The following is an 18082-nucleotide window of genomic DNA, read 5'->3' on the forward strand; positions in this document are numbered from 1 at the left end:
CCTTTGTTGTTTTGTTATTAGAAGTGCAGTTCACTAGACTCAGCTGCTTCTGCAGCACCTGAGAACTTATCAGAAACACAGAAACTTAGTTCCTCAGGCAGATACATGAATCTACATTTTCACATGAGTCCTAGGTGACTGTCACTTGAGAAATGGTACTTTAGTAGCTGCTTTTTGGAAATCAGTCCTAGACCAGCTTCATCACCATCACCTAGGAACTTGTTAGAAATGCAGATTTTCATCTCCCTCCCTTCCCAAGCAGCTCAAGTGATGGTTCTCAGTTATTTTGTTTTATCAAACCTTTGGGAAGATGTAGATTCAACCTGAGTTTCCAGAGCTTCTTAGAATGTACATTTCTCAGCTACCTGGCAGAATATGGTAAACCAGGAAGCATACTTTGAGTTTCTCTGCTTATAGGATGAGGCAGACTTTCTGGTAGGAAATAATATTTTAGGCTTTGCAGGCCATGTGGGCTCTATTAACAACTATTCTGTTACTAGGAAAATAGCCACAGATAGTCTTCATACAAACAAGCATCATAAACACCTGTCCAATTATTTACAAAATGAGTCTGGCCGGCTAGATTTGGCCATGTACCCAGGAGCCCCTACTCTGCAGCAAGAATAGATGATTATATTGTTACAGCCTGTATACACCTTTGACACTAGCACTTGGGAATCAGATGGAGGTGGATCTCTTGAGTTCCAGGACAACCTGGTCTAACTACTGAGGTCAGGCCAGGTAGAGATACACAGTGAGACACTGTCAAAAGACAGAACAACAAAAGCCATGAACACATCTTATTTTGGGGTATGTGTGAGGAAAGCAGAGGACAAACACACTGCCAATCCTTAAGCACTATCCATCTGTTTTAAGATAGAGTTTTTCACTGAGTAAAAAAGTCTGGGTAACCACTGAGGCCTAGGGAGCTGCCTGCTCTGATGCTCCAGCACTGGGGTTACAACTATGTACCTTCATGCCTGAATTTTTTTCATGTGAGTAGTCTGGGGCTTTAACATGGATCCTTTTGTTTGGAAGGATTATGGAGCAAGTTGTCTCCTTGGCTCATCTTTTAAACAAAGTTGTGTTGGACTTCAAAACAGCTGACAAACAGCACATGGGGTAATTTATTTTGCCCTTTCAGAAGATTCAGCCCACATAGGCACAGGCAGGAAGCAGAGAGAAAGACTACTTACTGGCTGGCTTTCTCATTTCCCTTCTTTGATCTCATATGCCTGCACCATCCTTCCAAATGACAAAACTGCTACATTCAGGGCAGTGTGTGTGTGTGTGTGTGTGTGTTGGGAGGTTCAAGACAGGGTTTCTCTGTATCCCTGGCTGTCCTGGACTTGCTCTGTAGACCAGGTTGGCCTGGAACACACAGAGATCTGCCTGCCTCTGCCTCCTGGCATGCTGGGATTACAGGCTTGTGCCACCACACTGGCAGGTTTGTTTGTTTGTTTGTTTGATATGCTTTGGTGTTTTGCCTGCTTCTGTGTCTGTTTGAGGGCTTCAGATTCCCTTAAAATAGAGTTACAGACAGTTATGAGCTGCCATGTCAGTGCTGGGGATTGAATACAGGTTCTTTGGAAGAGCAGCTAGTGAGTGCTCTTAAATGCTGATTCATCTCTCCAGCCCTTCAAGATGATTCTTAATCCAGTCATGTCAACCTCCAAGAGTAACTGGTATCGTAATGTTGAATAAAATGTACCAGGTTGAAAATTAAATACAGAATGACTACTTACAGAGTTCACAAATAGAACCAGTCTTCTCTGTTAGATTGAGAGTGATGGGGCTGATAGTGCCTGTGATGACAGGCACAGATAGGGCTTGACAGGCATTTGAAAACAATGTTTTTGTTTTTGTTTTTCTTGGTTTTTCAAGACAGGGTTTCTCTTGTGTAGCCTTGGCTGTCTTGAACTTACTTTCTAGACCAGGCTGGCTTCAACTCACAGTGATCAGCCTGCCTCTGCCTCCCTGAGTGTTGGGGTTAACAGGTGTGAGTCACCATGCCCGCCTGTGTTTTGTTTCTTAGGCTAAATAAAATGGCAGTCCATTCTTCAGCAAAATTTGAACTTCATGGCAAGTAATTTAAGTCATTTAAAAATAACAAGTGAATAAATAAATTACAGAGGCAATATTGAAGCTTGTCTGAGTTGTAGAAAAGGAAATATGTCAAAATTAAACTATGAGTGGGATTTGATTGTGCTGTTTAGATGGGACTTGCAGACAAATTTGATGCACACTAACAGTTATAGATTTGTGGAATTTTCTTTATCTTAACTATAAAGCATTCATGACTGCAACACTAGCCTAAGACTATTACTGAATGTATATCTCATCTGTTTCTTACTGCATTCTTGACTTTTTTTTCTGTCTCTGTCTTGATTTGGTTTGTCTATTATTTACCAGAGAGTGGTCATTTATAATTTGTCAGTTTATTAAGGATTATCTCAGATGCTTCCTCTAAAAAAAATCCTTGGAATTTTTTTCTTTGAAATTTTTATTTATGTGTATGTTTATTAGAGTATATGGGAGTGCAGCTCATCAAGAAGCTGGAAGAGGGTGTTCTTTAGAATTGGAGCTAGAGGCAGTTGTGCCACATGGGTGCTAGGAACCAGACTTCTGGGAGAGCAACATTGTTCTTAACTGCTGAGCCATCTCTCCAGCCCTTCTTGGGATTTTTAAAAATACCTTTTCTCTCCTCTTCCATAATGACAACAGTGTATACCCAGTGTATCATGCATGCTATGTGAGCATTCTATATTGGCAACCTCATTTTTTAAGTATTGATACTGGGGGCTATGGAGATGACTCAGTGGGCTGTGCAATCATAAGGACCTAAGTTCAGTCCCCAGCACCCGTGTAAAAAGCTGAGTGGGGAGGGGTGAGCCCCGGTCAGATGGATCTTGAGGATTGCTGCCAGGTTAGTGCAGCTGAATCAATGTGAAATGTTTCTCAAAAAATTAAGGTAAATAGCAACTAAGATGCCTAACACCAGTCTCTGGCTTCCATACACAAAGGTGCATGCTATATGCTAATACACTCACAAAGCATTCATGTGTAACACACACACACCAAAGATATTAAATATCTGTTGCTTGTGAACGTTACATCTAACATTATTCAAAGTCAAACAGGGCTAGGATAGTGCTTGCCCAGTGTTCCACCAAGAAAAGAAGTTAAAAAAAATCAATAGAAATAAAAATAAAAACATTTATTACATCATAAAAATAACATTACATTGTATATAATTTTTGAAAATGAAGCTTACAGGGAGAGAAACTTTTACATTTTCTGCAAATTTATTTTATGTCTGCCTTGGAAATCAGATTTCTTGTTTGTGTATGTTCTTGCTATTTATCTGAGCTGAAGTTTGTGTGGAAAATCAGGCCTCTCACAAGTGTGTATTTGGAAAGGGGAGGTTTATTTTAATTGCCTTTCAGATTTTTGTGACTATTTCTTTCACATACACAAAAACTTTTGTGACAATTTAAAAAAGATTAATTACAATATGAAACCCAAACTGTATCCATATTTTTTATTCTGACCCATTAAAATCCTTTCTTTTAGGGGCTGGAGAGATAGCTATGTATTGGGAGCACTAGCTGTTCTTCCAGAGGACCCAGGTTCAATTTCTAGCACCCATATGGCAGTTCACAACTTCTGTAACTCTAGTTTCAGGGTATATGACAGCCCTCAACAGACACACAAGTAAGAAAACATCAATGCACATAAAATCATTAAAAAGTTTTTGGTTTTTTTTTTTTTTTAATTAAAATAGGGCTGGGTGGTGGTATGCCTTTAGTCTCAACATTCAGGAGGCAGAGGCAGGCAGATTTGGAGTTGGAGGCCAGCCTGGTCTACAGAGTGAGTTCTAGGACAGCCAAGACTATACAAAGAAACCCTGTCTCCAAACATCATCATCATCATCATCATCAACAACAACATCATCATCATTCCTTTGCTCTAACTTGTACTTAGAATTACTCTTCTTCCTCTACCCCCGGATGATTTTTAACATGCATGGTTCTCCTGTTACTTAGGAAATCCTAGTTTACTCTGAAAAACACAGATCTTCCGAGTGTTGGTATGCTTCATTTAATGATATGAAAAGTCCTGTCTGTCTTGAAGTATGGTATGTTGGAACATGCTAGCACTTTGGGGTGGAAAGGTAAGAGATTCAATGGTTTGCTAGTTCGTGGCTAGGCTGGTATACAATAGTCGGAAGACCCAGTTTTAAGATAGAGGAATAAGAGAATCAGCTATTACTAATAACATTCTAAAAAGTCCCTGTAAGTATTGGGGCCCATGATGGCAGATGAGCTTTCCAAAATTATTTTGCATTCATAAATTGACAGTTTTTTTATATTGTTTTATTTGTATACCATATATTTGCCCGGAGGCTAGAAAAGATCAGGCATAGCTCTTGTAACTAAAAGTTACAGATGCTTGTGAACTGTCATGTGTATGTTGGGAATCAAACCCCAGTTTTATGGAAGAGCAGCTAATGTTTTTAACTTCTCAGCCATCTTTCCAGCCAATGCATCCTTGCAGGGTTCCAAGAATGGATCTGAGTTGGGTGGTGAAAGAAAGAAGAAAAGACAAACACAGACAGGGGTGGTCTGGGCTGGAGAAACCTCAACATCTTGGAAGCTCAATGTGTATAATATAAATGAGTTGAATGGATCATTGCATGCATCTGAACAAGGAGACTTGTTTGTTACACTCAGATAAACAAGGATGCAGCGTTCATGCTTGATTGCCAGACCAAGGAGACAGAATTAGAAAAGCTCGGTAGGGGCAGTCTCTGTAGGGGAGTGGTGGGTAGTGGTGCTAAAAGCTATGGTGGACATTTTCTGCACACACTGTCAGCATTCAAGCTTAGACAAAGAGGGAAGGAAGGCTTTGCCCTTTCCCAGAGTCTGTGTGAGAGGAAGTCTGCCATTATCCCAGGAGCAGCATGGTCATGTCAACAGTACACACCCACTCAGGACTCACTCAAAGCTTCTTTTCCCATACCCAGTATATGTCAATTTTTAAGAAGTTCATTTTTGAAAAAAATTTACCAAAGCTAAATAATTAAAGTTTGTCACTTCTTTCCAAAAAAAAAAAAAAAGAAAAAAGAAAATGGTGACTCATAGAACAAAGTTTCTATGTTCAGCCTATAAATGAGTAGCACTAGAGATTTTCCTTGCATTAGGGAGGCAGAGACAGGCAGATTGCTGAGTTCAAGGCCAGCCTGGTGTACAAAGCTTGTCCAGGACAGCCAACGCTACACAGAGAAAAACCCTGTCTTGGAAAACCAAAAAAAAAAAAAAAAAAAAAAAGAAGGATTTTTCATTGTCACATGTAGTGGTGGGTATTATAGTTGTGCCTTTATTAAGTTAAATTTCAATGCCTCATTAAAGACCTTAGTGAATGCTTACTAGAAAAGATTAGAATGAAAGGATACAGTTGGAGGCCTCCACCTTTGTTCTCTCTGCCTGTGATTTAACGTTATTAATACAAATGACAGCCCAATAAAAATACAGTGACTATTATGTCTTGTTATTGTGAAAGTCATTTTTACTTTGGAGTTCACTGGAGTCCAGGAGAGGCTCTAAACCTATGGGTTTTGTCACAGTGAATGAGCAGTTTAATTATGAAGAGAATGCTTAGTGAGTTTACCCTATCCCCAACCCCTCCAGACAGGGTTTCTCTGTACAGCCCTGGCAGTCTTGGAACTCACTTTGTAGACCTTGAACTCATAGACATCCACCTGCCTCGGCGTCTCAAGTGCTGGGATTAAAAGCATGTGCCATCACTGCCTGGCTGTGAGTTTACTTTTTAATAAGGAAGACATTTTAAATATATTTGTGTCTTGTCTTTTTAAAAATACATGTTTACTTTTAGGAATGTATCCTGTCGGGGATAATGTCAGTGAATGGAAAGAAGGTTCTTCACATGGACCAGAACCCTTACTATGGAGGAGAAAGTGCATCTATAACACCGCTGGAAGATGTAAGTCTCTGATTAGCAAATTTTACATGTTAGGATTACTTGTAAGGCTCCACTTTAGCTCTTTGAGATGGTCTCAGTTTTGGCTTATTACTATAATTTTTTTGCCAGGGGCCAGGTTGAGACAAGGTCTCTCTCTACGCAGTCCTGGCTACCTTGGAACTCACTGTATACATTAGGCTGGCTTCAAGCTCACAGAACTCTATCTGCCTCCACTTCCAAAGAAGAGTTGAAAGAGTATTTTATTTCCAGTTTAGCAAAGTCTTCCATCTGAATCCAGCAGTTAACATTTTGGTGCTTTTTTTTTTTTCCTGTGTCACTAGACCTAGTTTTCTTATGATTTTGAAAAGTTAGAAGTAATAAAGACACTGTGGCTCTTGACTTAAATGTTTAACTTCCATCTGTTAAAGATGATACTTAATTCTATATTATCATAATGTTACTACATTTATGAAAATGAACAATATTTAGACTATATTTAGGTTTCTAGTAATTCAGAGAGTGCTTTTTAGCTCTTAGGTAGACTTCTGTTTATATTATTACTATTTTTTTTAAGATAGATTTATTTATTATGTATACAATGTTCTGTCTTCGTGTAGACCTGCACATCAGAAGAGGGCACCAGATCTCATTATGGATGGTTATGAGCCACCATGTGGTTGCTGGGAATTGAACTCATGACCTCTGCAGTAGCAGCTAGTGTTTTCAACCTCTGAGCCATCTCCCCAGCCCAATGTTCCATTTTTAAACCAGGATTAACTAAGGGTTTAAGCATTGTATATGTGTTTCTTCTCTGTTCTCTTAATCTATAAGTCTCACCATCTTTCCTCTCTCCTTTTTTTTTTTTTTTTTTTTAATCCTTTGGAGAAGTGCAGGCTACTAGTTTTAAATAAATTGTTGATTACATCATACTGTATGATGCTGGGAAGCACTCATTGGAGGTGAATATGTGTTGAGTATTCTTTGGTTACGTAATCATTTGTTCATCCTATGTTCACACTCACCAAAGTATACATTAAGTGTGTGTAATTTTTATATGTCAATTGTATTTCAGTAAAGCCTCAGAACAAGTTAAAAGGAACTAGTTTTAACTATCTAGTTTTGAAGTGTTTAACATTTATTTTTTTAACTTGTGTAGCTAGAGAAGCAAAGTTAGAGGGAATGAGTTTATATGATTCTGTAATAAGTTCCGCAATGCTTATCTTAGCATTCATGAGTTAAATGCTGTATTTAATTATATTATATATTGAGACCTAAAAGCCTTATTTGATTAAAGAAAAGTATCTGACAGGTAAAGCTTTATTATTGACTAAAAATATGGAGCCTTGTACTCTACCTCTTGTGTTATAGCACAACCTCTCAATCTAAAAATTGTTGATGATAATTTTTTATGAAAGTTACATTTTGTTACATTATTGATATTTTTGTTCTGCTTTTAGTTATACAAAAGGTTTAAATTACCAGGACAACCACCAGCATCAATGGGGAGAGGAAGAGACTGGAATGTTGACTTAATTCCCAAGTTCCTTATGGCCAATGGTAAAGAATTCTAACGTAGATTATGACCCTCTACTGAATCTGATTTGGAAGTCTGAGGCCCTGGAGTTTATGTTAACAGTGTGTTTAGTAATATGTTCCATAAAAGTGTCCGGAGTCAAATTAAGAATGGAGGGAAGGGATGAGAACTGATGGACTAAGATCAGAAAGAAGGGGAGGAGAACCTCCCCTATCAGTGGACTTGGGGAGGGGCATGCATGCAGAAAGGGGAGGGTGGGATCGGGAGGGGAAGAGGGAGGGGCTTATGGGGGGATACAAAATGAATAAAGTGTAATTAATAAAAAATTAAAAAAAGTTAAAAAAAAAAGAATGGAGGGAAGGGGGTATATTAAATAGCTCTGGAAAGAATATAACAACATTGTAAATATTTGTGGCAGACTTCCTTCTTAATGCTTAGGTGATAATTTAGGTAAAACTTGAGTCTTATGTGGTCATTGAAAGGGTTTCTAGTTTGTAAGCTTTGAGATTACCTTTTCGTATTAAATTTCTCAGTATTTAGAGAACTAAAATAGCTTGTAAAATTTCTGTGGTATCCGTATTTTTTTCTAAGATAGCATTGAAAAGTGAGCCAGGTGCAGTGGTGTACACCTTTAATCCCAGCCCGTGGGAAGCTGAGACAGGAAGATTGCTAATACTGTGAAACAAGCCTGTGCTACAACTGAATTTTAGGTCAATCAAGTCTCACAGTGTGAGGCCCTGTCTTGCTGGGGGGCTGGGGGAGAGGAATAAAACAAAAACTAAATTTCTTTTTACAAATATATTTTCCATGAAATAAAGTTTGTGTTACTTTTTCTGAGTTTATGTTTTATAGTTTGTATTAATAGATACTTTATTTGAATAGTCTTTTAAGTTTATATAATAATGGAATTCTTCTGGGGTAAATTGTCAACAAGTTTGTGTAATCCAGGTAACATTAACAGTAAGCAGAAATGAAACAAAATTTACATAGTTAGAATCTCAGTGTCCAGATTTTATTCAGCAGTGCTAGGGATTGAACCACCATTTAGATTTAATTATGCCTAACATTTTGATTATACGACATACACACACACACACATATACACATACACATAACACATATATATATGTATGTGTTGTGTGTATGTATCTCAGTTAACATGTAGTTTTCAGCCTATGTATTATAGTGGTTATGTAGGGGGTGTGATAGAGAGGAAGGAGGGAAGGAATGTGTAAGAGCCGATTATAGATACCATTGTATATTAGAGAATTGTGAATCCTTTTCAGAAGACCTTTCCTATTTATTGCTACATTTGGATTTTGCCCAGTACCTTTGGGTAGTGTTAATTTTTGCTTCTGCCATTTTGTCATCGAAAAGTAAAGTTTAGTTTTTTTAAAATAAATTTCTCTATTTAGAGGGTGGGATAGTTTTATTTAATTTAGCAGCTTTCCTGTTTTTTTTTCCCCCCCTTTTTTTGAGGCTGAGTTTCTCTGTGTAGCCTTGTGTGTCCTGGTCTCGCTTTGTAGACCAGGCTGGCCTCGAACTTACAGAGATCCGCCTGCCTCTGCCTCCCAGAGTGCTGAGATTACAGCATTGAGCCACCTCTTCCAGCTAAGCTTTCCAGTTGATTGTTGGTGAGTTGGCCAGTTGTGCTTGGCATATTTGTATTAAGTTGTATTTGCCTTGCAATGAGCTCTTTACAGGTTATTGCCCCTCTGAAGACAAGAACAATCCTCTAAGTCTGACATTGCTGTACAGCTCCTCTGTGTGTTTTCTGTACAAAATGGTCACTGGTCTTTTCCATTTTGTTTTTGATTGTGATGCTCTCTGTACTTAATATGCTTACTGTTTTTGTTTGTTTATTTGTCGAGACAGGGTTTCTCTGTATAGCCTTGACTATCCTGGAACTCACTCTGTAGACCGACTCAACACTAAACAGGAAAACTTAGCCAGGAGTGGTGCTGTACACATGTAATCCCAGCACTCTGGGAGGCAGAGGCAGGTGGATTTCTCTAAGTTCAAGGATAGCCAGTGTCTTGTTAAAAAACAAAACAAAACAAACAAACAAACAAAAAAACCAACACCTGCCTTGGCCTCCCAAGCGCTGGTCTTAAAGGTGTGAGCTACCACTGCTTGGTTACTATTTTCTTTTTACCACAAGATTATAAGAATATCAGGTTTATTTGTTTTTTTATAGTGTCACTTTATTGCCATGTAAGTTTGCTTGTTTTACCATATAAATACATGAATCTTTTATATGAAGTTCACCTTTTATCTTGTTTGAAAAGTTACCTTTAAAGAGGCCTGTCAGTTGGCATTTAGTCCACTTATTTTTTTTCCGTGTTGATTTGAATTTTTATCCTATTGAATTCTTATACTTTGTCATGGTTTGCAACATGGTCTTCTGTGTAGCCCAGGTGGTATAGAACACTGGGTCTTCTTCCTCAGTCCTCCAATTGCTGTTCCATGTCCAGCTATATTCAATTATTTTTTTTTAAGATTTATTTATTTATTTTATGTATATGAGTGCTTCGTTTTTATGCACACCAGAAGAGGCAATCAGATTCCATTGCAGAATCCATTGCAACCATGTGGTTGCTGGGAATTGAACTCAGGACCTCTGAAAGAGCATCATTGAGTCATCTCTCTGGCCCCTATATTCAATTCTTAAATCATGAGTCTTAATATTGGGGCATGTGGATAGAAAATTTCAGTGTATATAATCTCTGCTGCATGAGTATCTCCTAATACTTTATTTCTTAAATATTTTGTTTTTAGTTTTGGAGTTTGAATACAGGGTGTCATACATGCTAGATTCTTCAACTGAGTTATGTCCCCAGCCCTAACTTAAAGGAAAGATGTGACCACTGTGTTGTATTTATCCTTTCACATCAACTTTAAAATGGTTTTGGTCTCACAGGGTTTGCTGACTTGGCATGTGAGCCTCCTTAGGCGTATAGATGGATGATATTCTTAATTGCAGTCCTTACTCTGCTGAAGTTGATATTCTCTAATAAACATAAAGTTGACTTAGAAAATGAAATACTTGGAATTGTCTATGTCTGATTCAGAATAGAACTGTAAAGTTGCCTGAATTCATGCAGTAAAACAGATCTCTTATCACTGCTAGCAAATATTTCATGGCCTTTGGACATCCAAGTCGATGAGATTCACTAGACTACAAGTTGTAACACTGAGTTTAAACATGTGCGTAAGGCGTGTATTCTAGCCCACCACTCTGTTAACAGTTGCTGAACTCCTGCTCATTTTTAATGGTAGTAAGGCTTGAGTGACAGCTTTTGTTTTGTGACTTTTCTAGGTCAGTTGGTGAAGATGCTGCTTTACACAGAGGTCACTCGCTATATGGATTTCAAAGTGATTGAAGGGAGTTTTGTCTATAAGGGAGGAAAAATCTACAAGGTTCCTTCCACTGAAGCAGAAGCCCTGGCATCTAGTAAGTAATTCTCATTTTATTTATGAGAATGATGAGATTTTATGGTGAAAAGGAATCTCAGAAATCCATTTATTTCATCAACAAACAGTTATTGAGTATCTGCCAGACACTGTTTTAGGCACTTAGACACACATCAGTTTAATGTTCTGTTCAGTGTAGGAGAGGAGGGGAAAGGATATGAAGCTGGTGTTCTCATCTTTATCTTAATACCGGTTCTATGTTATTAGTATTAGTAGGAGCATTGACTCATAGAGCTCAGAGTTTGCATAGAGCTCACCCCAGCAGCTTCCCCCTGCCCCGTGTGTTTGTGTGTGTGTACACATGCTCATACCATACCTTTTTAAAAATTATTAATTATATTTTAGACAAGGTTTTACTCTGTAGCTCTGGCTGCCCTAGAACTAGATCAGGAATTCGCAGAGATCCACCTGCCTTTAAATTTAAGTGTTGATATTAAAGCTATGTGTCACCACAGCCAGTGTGTTTTGTTAAAGATATTTTATTTTTATTTTGTGTGGTTATTTGCCCATATATGTGTGTGTGCACCACATGCATGTCTAGTGCCCATAGGGGCTAGAAGGAGGCGTTAGATCCCTATGGGACTAGAGTTACAAATGGTTGTGAGACACCATGCGGACGCTGGGAACTGAACCTGGATCCTTTGCAAGAGCAGCAAGTGCTCCTAACTGCCGAGGCATCTCTCCAGCCCTGCTTATAGCTGTGTTTTTAAACAAGTATGTAGAGCAGTGCACTGATCGTTTATGATTTCATAAAGTAAGTGACCTCCAGTGAAGTCACATCTAAATTAAGTTGTGGCTAATTCTTCCCTGGTGTCTTGGTCTCTTCCCATTAGGTCTAAGAGTATGTTGAGGCATTCAGAAGAGGGAAATGAACAACATTCATAATTTTGGGAGCTGGCTGAGATACAGATTAGCATTGTTAGAGGAAGAACTTTGGTATAGATGCCTTTGGAGCAATTTTTTTCAAAGTTGTATTTATTTTGTGCCTAATAAGATACAGAATCCTACTTCTCTGTAAATATGTTCTAGTTACCTGAAGTTGTATTGTGAAATTGCATATTTTATTAATAAACTGTTTTAAAGTGTTGTCCCTGGAAACGCTGTTCTCTAGATTCCATGTTATATAAATTGTACTTTTTGAATCATGACATCCATGTTTAAAGTGTCCTCTCATATTTTTTTTTTCCTCAGTATCCTATTCTGAGTGTGTACTTTTTGAAAAAATATTTTTTCAGGTTTAATGGGACTGTTTGAGAAACGCCGCTTCAGGAAGTTTCTAGTTTATGTTGCCAACTTTGATGAAAAAGATCCTAGAACTTTTGAAGGTGTTGATCCTAAGAAGACCTCCATGAGAGAAGTATATAAGAAGTTTGATTTGGGCCAAGATGTTATAGACTTTACTGGCCATTCTCTTGCATTGTACAGAACAGATGAGTAAGTAGGCCAATGATTTTTATCGGATTGGCTTGGCAAAGGCTGTGAAATATTTGCTAGCAGTGATAGGAGGTCCTTTTTACTAAGTGGATTTAGGCAGCTTTGAGGTTTCTATAGTATGTTATAGACATATATTAGAGTATCAACAACACTTGAGGATTCCAGTCAGAAAGTTGTGGGTTTTAGATTTTTTTTTTCTTTTTTTTTTTTTTTTCCTTGAAACTCTCACCTGAATCTTCCATTTTCCAATTGTGAGACTTAGGACTTGTGTGTTGCTGTCTGGCCCTGTGAAAATTAGTTGCAAATTAGTGTTAGAGTATTTTAAGAAAAATTAGAGGGTATTTATTTGTTAGAAATTACTTCAGAAAAAGTTTAAAATTAATAAGAAAGAAACGCTCTTTTTTTCTGATGTTTGTTTACTTTTTCCCAGCTACTTAGATCAGCCGTGTTGTGAAACCATCAATAGAATTAAGCTTTACAGTGAATCTTTGGCAAGATATGGTAAAAGCCCGTACCTTTACCCACTCTATGGCCTGGGAGAACTGCCACAAGGATTTGCAAGGTAAGTTCCTGTTTTATCCATTAGCTGTAGCCCTGTGGATCCTAGTTTTCCTTCCCTGGCAAAGTTGCTGTTGCTGTATATCATAATTAGTCCCCTCCCATAGAAAAAGATAGTCTGTGCTCATTCACCTCTGCCTTCTTTTTTTTTTTTTTTTTTGTTTTTTTGCTTAACTGTGTTATGAGCTCCCTTTAGGTTGGTGCATGGGCTGAGGATCCACTACACTGAGAGCCATGGTATTATGTCAATTGCATGGCTGTACCACATTCTTTGGTGGGATGTCTAGATTTCCAGTTTGGGGCTATTATGAATGAAGGTATTATGAGACAGTTTTGTGTACATATGATATTGCTGACTAATGTTGAACGTATACTTTTAAAAGTAATAAACTGCTGTTCTTCTGAGCATTTGTGCCATTTTTATACACTCAGTAATGAGAGTTCTATTCCATACTTACTTGGTACTGTTTATTGACTTTTTTATTACATTTATTGTTTATGTATGTGTACTCATGTATATGTGGATGGATGTCAGTTCTTTCCTACTGACTGGGTCCTGTGGATTGAATTTGGATGTTAGGTATAGCAAGTGTTTTTATCATTTTGTTGGTTTGGTTATTTATTTACTTTTTGGTGTTTTGAGACAAAGTCTCTCTATGTAGCTCTGGCTGTCATGGAACTTAGTTTGTGGTCCAAGGTGGGTTTGAGCTCTTAGAGATGTACCTTCATCCGTCTATCAGATTCTGGGATTAAAGGCATGTGCTGCTGCTCCTCGTTTTATCTTTATTTTTAATATACTTTTTTTCCAGTAGTGGAGATTGGACCTATGTTACAACACCTAAGTGGGTGGGATATATCATATCATTATAATTTTATCTTTTAGTTTCAAAAGAGAAAAGTTAATGCTTGTGTGTGTGCACATACATCTTCTCTATGGAGCAGAAGACAGCTTGCTAGACTCTGATCTCTCCTTCCACCATGTGGGCTTAAGGGATCAGACCTGGTCATCAGGCTTGCCTGCAAACAGTTTTTCCCCGCAGAGGCAGCTGAGTTATCTGAGTTATCTCACTGGCCCTCGTTATAGCTTGAATTTGCTTGTCTAGAAAATTATTATTTACCACCTTTTCATGAGCTGTTTATAATTTTGTGCTGTGATTGTCTTTTGCATAGTTGTAAAGATTTGGGTTGTTTTTGATTTGTGGGTCATCTTGATGTATCTGGTCAGACCTAATGTTATTATGAATTGTTACCAGTTGGTGGTTTGTCTCTTAGAAGAAGTTTTAAATTCTATAAAATCCAATATGTCAGATTTATTTTACCTGTGTTTAATGCATTTTGGGAATTATGACATACTTGCTTAGCCTTAGTACACAAAGAGAAATTAATTGTCACGGCTCTATTATTATGTTAATTATATTATAATTCCCCTTGAAATAATGTTGATGCATAAGTAGGGATACCCCAATCTATGGTATCTAGTTGTCTAGCTGCATATATGTGTGTGTACCTGTGTGTGTGTGTGTGTGTGTGTACAGATAAGTGTGCATGCACGTGTGCCCTTGCATATGTGTGTTTTCCCCATGGTCTTAGTGCCTTTGTAGTGAAATGAGTTAGCCATGACATATTTAGGACTAGTTTGGAGGCTGATTTTTGTTCAAGTTCTATTTTTCCCGTGCCTTTCCCACATTGCCCTGCTTATTATAATTTTGTAATTAATTCTTAAACGTCAGGTGGTGCATATCTTCAGAATTTATCGTAGCTGTTGTAGGTTACTGATTGTCTCTTGGAATGAGGTTGGCAAATTCTAGAGTCACTTGGTAGGTTTTAGTGGACTTGAGTTGTCTGTAGGTCAGTTTGTGAGACATTTCCATTGTACTTACTAATGCTGAGTCCTGATCCACACCTCTTTAGGTTTTGTCTCCTTAATATGTTTGTTTCACTTTGTTCAGACTTATTTAAAAGTATTTTATCTGTTTTAATTTAATTTTATTTTTGAGACAGGGTTTCTCTGTGTAGCCTTGGCTATCCTTGGATTCACTTTGTAGACCAGGCTGCTCTTGAACTCAGAGATCTCTCTGTCTCTACCTCCTCGAGTGATGGGTTTACAGGTGTGTGTCACTGTACTCGGCAAGTATTTTATCTTGATACTGTTGTTAGTTCTTTATTTTGAAGGTGTTTGCTTTAACGTATATAATGTACAATTAATTTTTGTATGTTGAGCTTGCTGTGCTTATAAGTTTTACTAGTTCAGTTGTTTTGATAGACTTAGCAGAATTTTTCATGGACACAGCTGGGTCAGGTGTGAGTAGAGGGAGATTAGATTTTTCCTTTAAAATTTGTATGTGTTGTGTCCCCTTTCCACATTTGCTTTCATTGCACTGGCTAGGACTAGGAAAAATGTTAAACTGGCAGGAACATTGTCTTGTTTCCTGTCTTCGAAAGAATACTAAACTAGGCATGGTGGCCCAGGCCTGTGATCTCAGCACTCAGGGCGGTGAGGCAGGCGTATCTCTGTGAGACCAGCCTGGTCTACAAAGTGAGTCCAGTACTGCCAAGACTACACAGAGAAACCCTGTCTTGAAAGAAAGAAAAGAAATAAAGAAAGAAGCAAGGAAGAAGGAGAGAAGAGAGGGAAAGAAAGAAAGAAAATAAAGTATTTTTATTAAATGCTTTCTTTTTTTTTCCAAAATAGTTGTTTGATGAATAGTTTCGTGGTGAATAGTTTTGCGACATGAAATTCTCTTCTCATCATAGTTTGATAATTTCACAATTTCAGTTGACAATGAGTTTTTCATGCAGGATTTCATTTTTTGGTTTTTTGAGACAGGGTTTCTTTCTAACAGCCTTAGCTGTCCTGTCACAGAGATCCACCTGCCTCTACCTTTAATCCTGAGTGACAGGATTAAAGGAGTGAACCACCACCTGGCAGCAGGTTTCTTTTGAATGCTGTTAATCTGCTGAATCACATAGAATTGAATTTTTGAGCTGGGTGTGGTGGCACATAGCTAATCTACATCCCGTACTATCTCTTGTTTATTTGAAAATATTTTTACTTCATTTTGGAGGACTTGGCTGTTTCTAGCTTATTTTCATTTAGTACATAGCAACTAGCATCCCCTATTGCTGGTTTTGGCTTGAATGAGAAGGTGGTTGTCCCTGATCCCAAGAATTCTGTCTTTGGGTATTGTAAGGTATTTTTTCTTCTGTCAGTGATCCAGCTTTCAGGATTTTCTTCAGTTTCTAATAGTCATCTTGTTTGGATATTTGGATTACTTTTAAAAGAGACAAATTCAGAATCTTAGGTCATTATTTCTTGAGCTATTTGTTCATGTTTTCCTCCTCATTGGAGCACCAGTCTCTTGTATGTTAGATCCTTAGTGTTGCGCTGTTTCCTGCGTTAATGAGGCTCTTTTACAATTTTTTTTTCTTTCTCATTTTGGGTGATATATGTTTATTTGTCATAAATCCCATTACTAGCCAGGCACAGTGCCACGCACCTATAATCCCAGCCCTCTGGGAGGCGGAGGCAAGTGGATCTCTGTGAGTTTGAGGCTAGCCTGGTCTACAAAGCAAGTTCAGGACAGCCAAGGCTACACAGAGAGACCCTATGTTGGGGGGAAAATTCCCATCACTCCTTCTGCCTCCTTTTTCTATGTAATACTGGAAATTGATCCCAGGGCTAACTGTATGTTAGGCAAGATTTCTACCATTTCCTTTTTTGTGTGTAGTTAAATCTTTATTTTTCATATGAAACCAAAGAATGAGGCATTTTACTCTGCCTCCCATTAGTTTCCCTTGTTCTTTCCTCAACCTTTCAGTCTTCTTCCTCTATATAGACCCCCTTCTGCTTCTATGTCATACATGTACATGTGTGTATATATATATTTATTAATTTATAAATATATACTTATTCAGATCTAAGTCGTGTATTTTAGGGAAAATGTTATTTAAATCTATTTTGCTTAACATGATTTCCAGATTCATCCATTTTTTAAATAATTGATATAGTTTCATTTCTGTTTATACTGGACTACCCCCTCCCTCATACTTTCATGTACTTTTGGGGGGAGGGGTGTTCATATGTCATATGTCCTTCTGCTAGGACATATGACAGTCTAACAGCAATACTTGCATATTGCTGTTCATCATCAAAGAAGTTAGGACGGGAACTCAAATAGGGCAGGAGTTGATGAAGAGGCCGTGAAGAGATGCTGCTTACTGGCTTGCTCTCTTGGCTTTGCTCATCCTGCTGTCTTGTAGAACCAAGGACTACAGCCCAGGGATAGTACCACCCACCATGGGCTGGGCCCTCCCTGATAAATCACTAATTAAGAAAATGCCTTACAGCTACCTCTTACGGAGGCTTTGCGACAATTAAGGATCCCTCAGATGACTCTGGCTTGTGTCTGGTTGACATAAAATTATCTAGGACATAGTGTCTTCAGATTCTGAGACTTAGACTCGTGACCTCACCCACTCTATACTATCAGTGGTTCTTAGGACTTCCGGCTTTCCTGGATATACTGCTCACTGACTGTACATCATGCCATGAGACAATTTCTAAAGACATTTCTCCTGCTATCCATCTTTCTAGCCAGCTTCTGTCTATCTTCTCTCCTCTTCTGCTTCTCTAGAGAGCTATCTACAGATGTAGCATAGTGAGAAATGCATTGCATTGGTTTTAAAGTTCAAGGTCAGTTTGTAAACCTTAAGATAGTTAATGAATATGCAATCTCTTTCCTCCTCTCTCATACTTTCATGTCTTATTTGTGGTCCAGTGCCTTTAATTACTATAATTACTATAATTCATTTAGATTTAAGAAGGGATATTTTAACAATTCATATAATTTGTGAATTATAATTGATAAAAAATTTTTTAGGTTAAGTGCTATTTATGGAGGTACCTACATGTTGAATAAGCCAATTGAAGAAATCATTGTGCAAAATGGAAAAGTAGTTGGCGTAAAATCTGAAGGAGAGGTAAGTATTGTGACGAAAATGTGCTGTCTGCTAAATAATGTTTTGTGGACACTGATATTACATCTAGTATACACACACTTAGACACACTCTGATTGTTTAAAGTTTTTTATTACAGTTTT

General features: G+C 37.9%; 1 protein-coding gene across 1 annotated transcript in view; it reads left to right on the forward strand.

Annotated features, from left to right (window-relative positions):
• The window catches only part of Gdi2 (GDP dissociation inhibitor 2), a 31229-nt gene that overhangs the window by 7048 nt on the left and 6099 nt on the right, over positions 1 to 18082 (forward strand). The window contains exons 2-7 of the mRNA XM_021659260.2: positions 5896 to 6003; positions 7440 to 7539; positions 10836 to 10970; positions 12226 to 12424; positions 12855 to 12986; positions 17863 to 17962. Of these exons, the coding sequence (XP_021514935.1) occupies positions 5896 to 6003; positions 7440 to 7539; positions 10836 to 10970; positions 12226 to 12424; positions 12855 to 12986; positions 17863 to 17962 (774 nt within the window). The remainder of the gene's footprint in view (positions 1 to 5895; positions 6004 to 7439; positions 7540 to 10835; positions 10971 to 12225; positions 12425 to 12854; positions 12987 to 17862; positions 17963 to 18082) is intronic.

Source organism: Meriones unguiculatus, chromosome 19 (assembly GCF_030254825.1).
Source record: "Meriones unguiculatus strain TT.TT164.6M chromosome 19, Bangor_MerUng_6.1, whole genome shotgun sequence".
In the NCBI taxonomy this organism is placed as follows: domain Eukaryota; kingdom Metazoa; phylum Chordata; class Mammalia; order Rodentia; family Muridae; genus Meriones; species Meriones unguiculatus.